The sequence below is a fragment of the Idiotropiscis lumnitzeri genome, chromosome 6 (assembly GCF_059441095.1).
Source record: "Idiotropiscis lumnitzeri isolate Australia: NSW breed Sydney's pygmy pipehorse chromosome 6, RoL_Ilum_1.0, whole genome shotgun sequence".
Taxonomy (NCBI): domain Eukaryota; kingdom Metazoa; phylum Chordata; class Actinopteri; order Syngnathiformes; family Syngnathidae; genus Idiotropiscis; species Idiotropiscis lumnitzeri.
In genome coordinates, this window is record NC_142396.1 from 16,768,037 (window position 1) to 16,780,638 (window position 12,602).

At 38.2% G+C, this 12,602-nt stretch overlaps 1 protein-coding gene across 2 annotated transcripts in view; it reads left to right on the forward strand.

Annotated features, from left to right (window-relative positions):
- Positions 1 to 12,602, forward strand: part of furinb (furin (paired basic amino acid cleaving enzyme) b) — a 70,842-nt gene that overhangs the window by 41,089 nt on the left and 17,151 nt on the right. For both annotated transcript variants that reach the window (XM_088298825.1, XM_088298826.1), the window contains 2 exons: positions 5,410 to 5,498; positions 8,864 to 9,036. In XM_088298825.1, coding sequence (XP_088154951.1) covers positions 5,410 to 5,498; positions 8,864 to 9,036 — 262 coding nt within the window. The remainder of the gene's footprint in view (positions 1 to 5,409; positions 5,499 to 8,863; positions 9,037 to 12,602) is intronic.

Below are 12,602 nucleotides of genomic sequence, written 5' to 3' on the forward strand. Positions count from 1 at the left end.
GCAGGGAATGTGAATAAGAGCAGCAATTTGTCTTCAGGGTTGCCAACTTTCAGTTCACACATGGCCCATCTCTGACATGCAACATGGGACCGTGCGATTATCTCGCTGGTTACTGCACTTCACGAGGGCAGCGGCCTGGAATGCCTAATATATTTGCAGTGTGTACCACTTCCACAAAAAAAAAAAACATTTTGGGTAGAAAACAAGCAAACCCAAAAGGCTCATTTTTTAACAAGCAACTTATTGAGTGAGGTTTGCCACTTTGTCCAACAGTTTAAGAACATTTCTCAATGTAAAATTGAAAGGAAATGAGGTACTTTATCATCTACGACCCATAATACTATCCAAAGATTCAGGCCCGGTACCATTTGGACCACTGCATTTTGTATTCACAAAGCCAAACAAAACATAAATAAAAAACACACTGTCAAATAAATCAAATGTTGATAGGTTCAACTCCTCTATTGGCCGGTTGTCTTTGAGTGGATTCTTAATTTTGAATAGTGCTCTATATTTCCATGAAAGTTTTAAGTTGAACATCTATGCATCAACTGCATTAGTCCTAGAATTAAAAAAAAAAAATTAAGAAAGTTAATCAGAATCATTGATTACTGTCTGTGAGTTGAATCATTTCTTTAATGCCTATTGGGTCGATATGATGTTTGAAGCTGCGACTTTCTCTTTGCTCATGCTGTTGAAAAGAAAAGCCTACCTGCTTATAATCAGTCCCAATTTTCCCCTTGGATACAAAGAGTATATAGTTAAGGAAGGCACTGTGGAGTCACTAGTAACTGCTTTGCATTCATACATTATAAAACAAGACAACTAGCAGTGATAATCTCGAGGCAGCAATTGTAGCATTTAATTGCACAAGTTTCTCCTCTATGTTGCACCATTACGCTTGTGTAAGGAAGACATGAATAATGAGCCCTGTCAGGACATTAGTTTGTCTGTTTAATGGTCATTTTGTCACACAATACTAGAGCCTAATAAATGTGATGAATGATTTATGAGGAAGCAGCATTTTTTTTCTCTGTGTAATACTTTTTGATTTGTTTATCTTATGGGCCCGATTTATTAAGATCCCAAATAGTGGGCGCTCTATTGCATGTTCACTCACGAACAGATAACATACAACGCTGCCGTCAAGTATAAAAGGGAAAGAGATTGTGGTATTTAAGGGAGGGTATTATGCTTTAGGAAGGTCTGATGGGTTTCAGCATGGAACATTTGTGAGAGCACCTCAAGCGCAAAATGAAGTTGAAAGTAATGGAATTGGAAGTTGGCGGAAGAGTCGCAGAAAAAGAAATCTTTTGCTCCAATAATTTGAGGGAAGCCAGCAATATCATAAAAGCCGTTTTTTTTTTAAACTGTCCCTGAGTGCATGCGACTAGGATGTATCTCTCCAGTCTGTGTAACATTGCGTTTAAAACTTGAGCGAGCACACCAGAAAATGGTTGTGGAACAGGCCAGCGCCAATTTTCACAGTGCATTGAAATGTCGCAGATACAAGGAAGTCCAAAGTGAAAATGACTTTTGTTATAGATGCCATGACATGGCTCCGACCTGTTACTGGCTCCAAGTAAGCCCGTAGATCAATCGGAAGCACCGAAATTGCATTGCTGAAAAGGAAATTGTGTTGTTTTTGTGATCATTTTTGTTTATGGCATTTCAACAATGTTAAATAAATAGCAAAGATTCTTCCTGTCCCTATTTTTTGGGGTTTTTTTGCCTGCGCCTCCTCGTGATGTTTATGCACAAAGGTGTTATGTGTATCTGTCTTTCTGAGTTGGTATTTAAAGACACAAAAATTGCGTTGGCACTTCCTAGGTTTGATGAATCACATTGCGTGTGCTGTATTAATCTGTGTATGTATGTACCTTCCCACAACACGCAAAAAGAACTGTGCGAGAATACTGTCCATTTGGCAGGCACAATCCTGTGCGTGCCTGGTTCGTAGATTCGCTTCCACATGTGTTTGCGCTAATTTGACATGTACAAACCTTTAATAAATCAGGCCCTATATGTGTTGGAAAAAGGAAATGTGAAGGAGTGGGCAACAACAACAAGGTGGTGATGCATCACCATGTCGCAGAGCTTAATCAGGAATCCAGCTTGAGGCGTAACTCTGCTCTGACCCTGTGAAGTGACTAAATCAATTTTTTTTTTTTTTAACTCTGCCATAGCAGCATTGTGGCCGTAATTAGCTTGTTTTGATCCCTTAAACACAGAATGCCCCAGAGACAACTGCCCTTCTCCATCACATCCAAAGATACACAAAAATGGCAAGTGATATTTACTTGAAAAATATTTGGTCAGGTTTTTTTCACTCAGACATTGTATTTTTTACACTGTAGTTGCATGACATATGTAAAGTTTCAGGTGTGCTTTTTCTACTTGTTTATTAAATTATTTCCACATTTTCTATTAAATTATTTTGACCTCTGCTGTCACCAGGAGTGACTCAGTCAGTCTGTATATTTCAATAGCTATGTGCTTGTGACTCTGTAATTGTACAAGACAGTTAGTCTTGCGGGAGATATTTCTTTGCCGATTTCACACTGATCTCTCGAGCTACTACTAAAAAAAAGAAAAATCAGATTTGATATAGCTGCAAATTTATAGTAATGAGATTTAATATTATTATTATTATTATTATTATTATTATTTACTTTCAATAAAATGTTCCCAAGCAAAACTTGGGATGCACGTTAAATATTTCACTGTACACGGCGTCCTTATTCTACAACATAGTTCTGTTCCTGTGTTGGTAGTTTGAAGGACAAGTTTGTTGTAAAACTTCTTTAACCTTACATGTAAGGAATTTGATCAGCAGTGGTAACTGCTAGTGTGTTTTGAGAATCGAGGTGATGAAATTCCGGGAGCAGTTTAATATCAGCCTATAATTGTCCTGGTTTATTTCCAACCCTCTGAGCAACTGAACTCATTTCATGCTGCACATGACTTGAGTCTGCAAATCAACAGAGAACGGTGAGAAAGTTGGTGTACCACGCAGCCTTGTCGCCTGCAGCTCTAAGGCCCGCGGCACACCAGGCAACGTAGTCAAAAACGAAGAAAATAGTAGACTGACAATATCTTGCTGCGATCCTTTTTTTTTTTTTTGTATTTATTCTTTCTATTAAACCCCAAATAACATTTTGCATTTGTCGAGGAAGAATAAGATTGCCCTGTCCACTCTTGCTATATTTAGGAATGGGTGATTGGAAATAGGTTATTTTATATGACGATAATTATATACCATAATAGATTTTCAGTTTTTGTTTAAATAAAATTGCTCAACACACTGAGACGGCTTACCTTTCTTCAGTTCACTTTGAAGTGACTTTAAATTGACCTGTATCAAATGAAAAATTCATCCAGTAGTGCTCCTATATGAACATCATCAAATGTAATCAGAAGCGCGGTTGCCGACATATTTTTTGCACAAATATAGAAGTATACTGTCCATTCACAAGTCCATCCATTGTATGAACTACTTATCCTCTCTCCATCCATTTTCTGAATCGCTTATCCTCAGTATTATTATGAAACTACTTTTAATCTTCTAGACCACTGATTCCGGCTGATGTACGGGTTGCCGTAACAATAATTTTCTCTTTAGCCGTGTGTGTGTGTGTGTAGCATAATTTTCTCTCCAGACACTGATTACATTGCCTGCTATTTTGCTGTTCAAAGATGGATATGCTCTACTTTAAGGCGGTTCCAGCAAAACGACTCAGCCACCCAAGCACTTAATTTCCTCTGTCTTTCCCTCTGTTAAATATTCCTCATAATCGCTTTGTGAGAATGATACTTGTAAAAAGTGTCGCTTATTTGCTGCCATGGAGGATATGATTACTGACGAAGGAACAAAACCTTGTATTGTTTCACCGCAGTAGTTTTCAGCTAAGGCTCGTTGCTAGCTAGTTGATGTGCCCTACCCACAACAATCCCAATGAAACTTTTTGGGGCAGTCTCCAGTTTATTTTTTTTATTTTTTTTTTGTAACTCATCATCAATCATCATCAATATTTTGCTGTTTGGCTCAAGTTGTGTGATGATCTGAACGGACTTGTTTTTTGCTTTGGTTGCAGTAGGAGCGGTTGAACTCCACATGTATGTGTGGGGGTGGCAGTAGTCGTAGTAGTGAAACAGTTGTTTGTGGTTTTGGGACAAGATCCATTGTGATCAGCAGGAGCACAGTAAATTTCATAAAGTACATTTTTCTGTAAAAAAAACAACTAGATTTAATCCAAGTAAACAGTAAAATTTGAGACTAAAATATTTAGCGTAAAATTCTGTGTAATTTCTTTCTGAGAATTTTGGGCTTAATATGTTACTCTCAATTTTACTCTGTTTACTGGGACCAAATATAGTCTTTTTAGAGTCAAATGTACTCTGCGAAATGCACTGTTTGGTGAGCTGGCTTGCCATCTTTCCTCTAACTGAACTGTAGGTTGGACTGGTCGGATATGGCTATGCCAGGGTTCTAATGGTTATGGATTTTTCAATAGGAGAAGCGGTTCAGAGAATGTATGGATGAATAATAGTTTATATTTTGTGTAGAATTAGCATTAGTCTTACTTTTTTTAATACGGTTTATTTCTTTTGTGCGTGTTTAAATATAGTTGGTTTTTGATTGCATTTCTTTTAGCAATATCAGAGATGAACATTTTATTTTGGTTACTCACTAATCATAAAGTTAGTCCTAACTACGCCATTACCAACTGTTGGTTATTCGACATATATGTTCATGTGTAAATATTGTAATGGCAACCCAAATCAAAACTTAACTGGCTAATTTCAACCGCAGGCCCATTAAATGTTAAAAAGAAAATGTATTTACAATCTTCTATACTTTATTATCTTTAGTTCAAATACTATACCAATAACCTATACTAAGCCAAGTAGTTGCCCATACCTAATCCAGAAGGTCACTCAATTCATCCATCTATGTACTAGACATATAGTATACATATTAGAAAGCATATTAAAATCGATCCTAATAAAGCACTCCAAATTCTCCTATTTTAGAATAAATGCATACCTGTTTTAGTATGCAGTGCATTCTTCCATGATGTGAATGGGTCTCTCTCTAAAAATCTAGTCATTGCATGCTGTTATCCTTTTTTTCTATTAATTTAATTCATTTACCCTTGGTTTTTGGTTGCCCTCTAAAACCTATTACAGTTTGTTGTAGGATACAGTACAACTGAGTGCTGAAGGTTTTACGACTAAATTTGCACTTTATGGTACACCTTTAATTCCAAATGCTTTTAGATGTGAAGCATGTTGGGCTCTGGATTTTGTGTCAGGGCTAACAGACTTTAATTGCTCGGTATTAATTTGTAAAAATGAGATTTGTGTTGACCTGTCTTTCATGGACCTTCATTTCTGCTCTCTTCAAAGACATGGAACTCGGTGTGCAGGAGAGGTTGCAGCTGCAGCAAACAATGGTGTGTGCGGCGTTGGTGTGGCCTATAATGCTAAAATTGGAGGTGAGTGTGGCGTAATTAGGATATTTAGATATTGTCATCTCTCATTTATCTCATTTTCTTGCAGATGTGGTCATGTAATGTCTAAATAGTAACAGCAAAGAATAATATCATAAAGAATATACAAGAATTATAAGACTTCAATAATACGATGCTATGCGGACTTTAAATACCCCCCAAAATGCAAAATGCCCATATGTATTTTTGTTTAAAATAATGTATGGTATATATTTTTATCTAATATTATATCAGGATGTCCAAATGTTTTAGTTTGAGGCTCGCAAAACAGAAAAATAGAAGGATGCAAAGGCCACTTGAAATTTTTTTAACTTTTTGTCAGTCCAGAAAGCAATTCTATAATATTTTTATTTTGCAGTTAATTTCATGAACTCCATGTTAAAGGTGATAAGGCAAATATCTTTTGGGATGGCCAAAAGTCCTCTATTTCACCACAATACACTTGACAGCATTTGAATCCCAATTACCACGTTAAGACCAAAAAATATCAAATTGTAGTGAAGTGACCAATTATAAAACAGTTACCTGAGGATCAATTATGCCAATTCTGCCATCCAGCAAAATGTGGTTGAAACTATGTTTGTCCCCAAGATTGAATTATCTTTTTTCATCACAGTGTTTTGAAGATAAATTATGTTATTCTTTTAATCCTAAATTATTTGTATCCTTGAAAGTAGAGCAAAGCTTTACAGTATGTAAATAAATGTATCAGTAGGAATGACACCTAGTTTTTTTTCCGCCTTCACTTCTCACTCTGCCCAACTTCAACTTTTATTTATTTTTTTTTAACTAGCCTTGTGGGCCATGCATGTCAAATATTGTTTTTAGGGGATGGGTGGGTAGGTAGGATGCGGGCTAATCTCGGACCTTTAAAAATGAATGATGGGCCACAAATGTCCCCCAGGCCGTAGTTTGGACACTGTTGTATTATAGTATTATATTACAATAAAACTCTTGAATACCAATAGACCTCTTTTTTTTTTACCTAGACCCAGTGTACCGTATTTTTACGGCCATAAGACGCGCTGCGCAACACCAGTTGAGGGTGCAATTTCCGTATATAATACATACACTAGGCGCATCACACGACAAGGCTCGCGCTAGCTCAGCTGCTCGCGCCAGCTGCTCGCGCTAGCTGATGCCAGCTCACCAGGACTCAATCCAAATGAGATTGTAGCCAGAAGTATCACCCTGTTTCAATGACAGATGCCATGAAACTATTAGGACTCACTGCCATTAACAATGACTCTAACTAATTAAAGGTGTCATGGCAATACCTCTAATGGACAACGTCAGGGGAGGGAGTTCACTGGTCACCACACTCCTTCGAGTCACTGTTTCAAATCAAAACCAAAAAAAAACCTCAGCATACAAGCAAACAAAGAAATAAGACATGTATCTCTCATGCCATCAATATACCCAAAAGAAATAAAAATAACACAAAAAGATTATAGCAATGGCTTCTTGGGAGCCACTCAGCCTTAGCCAATTACAGAAATGGCTTCTTGGGAGCCACTCAGACTCAGCCAATCGCAGAAATGGCTTCTTGGGAGCCACTCAGACTCAGCCAATCACATGGCTGTTTAGAGAGATATGCGTGGTGTGATTTGGGCTTTTATATTTTTTGCAGTCTGTTGTCTAAACCTGGGACGTTTCTTGCTTGCAATAACATAAACGATAAGACAGACTACAACATTGTGGACAGCTGCCCTTTTGTTCAGCTTTCTCCTACACCATCACCCAAACACCATAGTCACATAATGTATAAGTCACGGTCAATTAGAAGCATAGCAGGGTGTGCTAACATGCACTCCGAACAGCCCAATGCGTAAAAGGGTTGATGGTCGCGAGTGATGCTCAGTCCATATAATGGGCGCGTCGCTTTACAAGGCGCTTTGTTTGTTTTGGGCAAGATTAGGGACTTTAAAGAGCGCCCTATGTCCCGGAAAATACGGTAATGCTATTTTTGTGGGGTGGAGTTGAGCATTTCACTTTTTATTATTCTTTTTTTTTAATTAATTCCTAATCTTTACTGTGTGTTTATTTGGTTTTCACTTTTGCCCAATTGGTTCATCATTTTTTTGATAGTCAGATGATGGTGGTTGAAAAAGCCTCAATAATTATGATGCTAGCCTGTTTATTATTTCTAAATTGTCACGCTCGGATGTTTTGTCACATTATATTTGATTCTACTTTATATCGAGCACTTTGTTTCACCTGTGGTTGTTTTTAAGTGCTCCATTAGAAAATTGAGTTGAGTTTTTAACGCAGGATATTCTGTACACAGTCTTGTGAAAATTTCATCAGGCAATCCGCCATTGTGTAATACAACCTGCTTTGTGGTGCTAGTTGATAACTGCTTTTCAGGAATTAATCCTCTGTGAATTTGTCCATGTCCTTCGAGCTTGCTAACGAGCTGCTGTGTTTTGCTTCACGGGTACAATTGGGGACACTTTAATGCTTGTATTCTTGCTGCGCAATTTTAAGTGATAAGTGTTTAAACACTGCAGCTGACATTAGTTGGCTCGATTCATATTTGACACAAACGTTCAATCACCCGGATTTAGCAACGCTTCTGGGAACTGACACAGCAGTGTTTGTGTCACTGAGCTACAGGAAGTCAAAGAGAATTGTAACGACACTGATTATAATTACTGCTGAAATGGAGTCTGCACATAATGATGACCAGAAAAGAAAATCACTATTTGTTACTTGGCATTCAAACATTTTCACGCCAAATCTCCTCCTGCAGCAAGACTACTGATCTGTGCGCATACCTGCTGGAGCGACTCAGCGGGTTGTCTGGAATCGATTATTAAAGCCTTAATGTGGATGTCTGTCTTGTCTCGGGTCCGCGGGTCTAGTCCCAGTAATAGACTTCATTTGAAGGTGGTTCATTTCACACCTCTCTACTGCCATTAATGTTCACTGGACTGATCTGAGGCTGCTCACATCAAACGCTCAGGTAGTGGCGTCTTTAGGTGTGATTAAAGGTGTCATTTTGGTTCTGCCCCGTGGACACTCCATTCTGATGCAGGCTCTCTGAACTCACATCTTATTTTTCAGTTGGGTGTCCGTCAGATGTGTGAGCACATTTATGTGCTTGTTAAAAGTGGGAATCTTGTTTTTTTTCTTTTCCTCCACCTCACTTGTTTATTCCTATCATTGCAGACGGTAATTGGGCTTGGTATTTCTGCTGATGAGACGCTTTGCCTGCTTGCCCCATGTTTTTTTTCCTCTCCATTTTGAACCTTCTGAGCCTATAATTTATGCTGCTGTTCTCTTGCCTCCGTCTCTCACATCTTACGCCGTTGACCTAATATGAGCTGCTCTGTGTGTGCATTAAACAGGAGTCCGTATGTTGGATGGCGAGGTGACAGATGTGGTAGAGGCCCACTCTCTTGGTCTCAACCCCCAGTACATTCACATATACAGCGCCAGCTGGGGCCCAGAAGATGACGGCAAATCACTGGACGGCCCTGCTAAGCTGGCCAAGGAGGCGTTCCAGCAGGGAATCACCAAGGTCAGTCTGACTATCATTTTTGGACTTGTATTTTAAAGATGACTGGAACAACAAGTGCAGTATTTGTTCGATGGGATATGGAGGCTCACTATCTGAACATTGTGATGTCAAAGCAAGGTGACATCAGACTTGTATGATCCAGTGTAATCAACCAACAAATTCAACAACAAAATAAACCTGACACTGTTTTGTATTTTCTGCTCATGTTTACCAACACAACTATACACAACAAGAATTAAACTCTTTCCGTGTTTTTTTTTTTAAATTGATCGTGTTCCCATCGTGTTTAGTTTATTGTGTCGCACTAATGAGAGGATTCTGTGGTGACCTATCAGCAGATGGTCCTGTCGATAGTAAGGCTGGCTGTTTGACAACATTTCTTTGCATCAGCTTATGTATCGTTGGTCTTCTTCAGTCCACAAACATTGACAATACCTCTGCAAAATGCACCTAAGCTGTGCATTCAGTTTTGCTTCACTTGCTACAAGAAGAGTGCTGCTAAATTAACTACCGTATTGAGGAAATAATACTTTTCACTGTGAGCAAAAACTTTAGCAATTGGGTATTATGGCCACGTCCTGCCTGTCCACAGTCTGGAACCAGAACTCGCAGTCTTCATTAAGTCAAAACAGAATGAAAGTGCTTTTTTTTTTTCTTTATTTTATTTTTTATACAGTGATTTTATTTTGAATTGCGAGCGCAGTACAAACAGGCAATAGCAACTGTTGTGTCGTCAGTGATGCTGATTTAACACCTTAATTTAAAAAAAACTTAGAAAAAAAAGCAATGTTCAGCAATAACTACAGTGGTTTTCATGTTGGCAAAGTGCTCATTTCCTGCATCGTGAATGGAACGGCAGGATTTAAAACATTAGTATATTTGATACACACTGCAGACATGATTTTTGTGAATGTTGATCAGATAATGTGATAATGTTTATATGTAATACTGTATATGTAATTCCAATACGTCCATTTATAATTTTGCTTCAAGTTTCCTAATTCCAATATAACAACACCTTCCCCCTTTCTTTAATAATGAATCCACACATTGATGTTCTCCCTCACCACCTGCCTCAGGCAGTCTTTTGTAAAACACTTGTAGCTCATCCAAAATATAGAAGCGAGACTTCTATCAAAAACTAGTCGGTGTTCCCATTACCTGTGTAATTGTATCCCACCATTGGCTTCTATCTAATTCAGAATAAACTAGCAGATCCTGTTTAATATAGGTTACCTTATGACTTCAACCCAGCTACATTTCTGAGTTCCTCATTCCTCATTCCTCTACACAACCTCTTCAATCCACAAATCTTGGCCTTTTATCTATCCCTGACATAGACCACAAATCAAGACGTGACTGCGCATTTTCATTCTTTTCCCCAACTCGTGTTGTCAAACCTTTGCAAAGACCATCCGTTTATTGTACTTGAATTCGCTCTGTGTCATGTTTGCATCTTTGTGGAATTTGCCATCATGTTTGTCCATTTTAACTGTTTGTGCATTTTGTCTCAGTTTTGCTCTGTATGAGGCAGTGAGGCGCTTTGTAATTGTGGGATTTGCTATATAAATAAAGGTTTACTTACTTATATACCATGTCCAAATGATTTGAATCCAATCACTGCGGTTTGTAAAGATTGTAAAGTCATATTGACCACAGTTGCAGTTAGCACGGTGTTGCCCTGGACAACAGTTTTCTCCCTTAAAAAAGGAATTGACCATCCCCCCCATAATAATAATAATATCCTTGCAATTACTACTTCAACAAGAGAGTTCCAAAAATGTTAATGTACAGAAATATAGTTTTTGCTCCATGAATTGGCCTGAATTGTACTGCACGTGCTAGCAGTTGTCCTTTGACTAGTCCTTGAAGGTTATATGAGAATATTGTCTCAGGCTAATATGATTGTTTTCCAATGCAATATAAGAACTGATGGGTGCAGCCAAATTCACTCATGAGAAATGAAGCATCGAGCAGCAGTCATTGATGCGGAACAATAAATGGACTGGAGCACGGCAGTAATTGGCGTCTAAATAAACCAAATAATCCCGGGTGGGGTTGGGGAGGGTCATCCCATAGTGTGTGTGGATTTATATTAGATTTAGATTTATATCACGATTATTGATAATACTGTGATTTGCGATTCAATATCACGGTTATTGCAATTTTCTCAAACAAGACATTGTTTCTTGTATGTTAACATTTTAGTACAATTCTAAACAATGTAAACCACAAACAATGCGTAACTTGAAACACGTGCTTCAATCAATGGAGCCTAATGAAAGTCAGTCACTCTTTCTGGCTCATTCAGATGACGTGTGTGACTCAGCTGATTGCTGACTCCACAACAAATTGGCTCCGGACTGCCATCTACTGGAGGAAAGTTGTAGCTTCACCTTAGCTTTTTGAAAAATCGTGAAAATTGAGTGAATCCATTTTATTTTTGCGCATTCCTATTAATGAGAACCTTCTTTGATCATATTTAAAAGCCTGACCACTGACCAGGCACTAAGACTACAGCTCAGCTGGACTTGTTCTATTCCTAACATATTGACATTTGTAAAGGCAATAGAGAGCAATGACGATGAATATAAAACATTTCAGCTGCCCCGTATATAAATAACATTAATTATAGTAGGCTTGCTTGATATTGTCTTCTAGCAAGGTCAACGTTAGCCAGAAGAATGCAATCAACTGAAGCTGACAGTATTGTATTGTATTGTATTAACGCCAGCTCTGACAGACTCCTATTACGGTTTAATTCATACAGCTAGTCAGCGACAAGTTTTTTTAACAGAAATCTTGCCTTTGTTGTTTGTAGTACCGTATTTATTTCTTGGTTCTAATTGACTCTCATTAATTGCCTTAGGTTTTCATCTTGTATCAACAAACTGTATTAAATCTAAAAATAAATAAATAAATATCTCCTGGAATTATCTGGTTGAGGCTAAATGTTACATTAAAGAAAATGTGAACTTAAAGCATTGGTGTTGGTATTGTAAATGGCTGTTTATTCATTATTCGGTACAGATCTCAGTATTTTAATTTGATACAGTATACAGTAACGAGGGCCCTGCAAGTGCAGACCGAAGTTTGTAGTGAAGGAATTGAAAGTAGAGGAGGCAAACAATTTAGTGACAGAAAAGAACGCAACCACTCTGAAAATTTTGTTTGTTTTAACGCTATGTGAATTGCATGTACCCGCCGTGGGATTGTATTTAAAACACACAAACCCCCAAAAACTGCTCTCGGAGAGGCCAGCCAGGAACTCGAATCACCCAGCAGCTAATGGAATGCAAGTTGAAAGGAGTTTTATCATAGCGGATATGGTACGACTACTGAATGAGACTGGCTCCAAGTCAGGGCTTAGATCATTCAGAAGCTCCAAAATTGCATTGCTGACTAGACAATATGTCATGACATTGTTTATTTTTGGCATTTAAAAAAAAACGTTTATCCAAGCAAAAACGTCCTCCCCGCTGCCTCTCATTTTTCCTGCACTGCGCTGGCACTGTGTGGTGTCCTGGTTTGTTCCAGCCTTTCAAGCGCACTATTAGAAGTTGCCT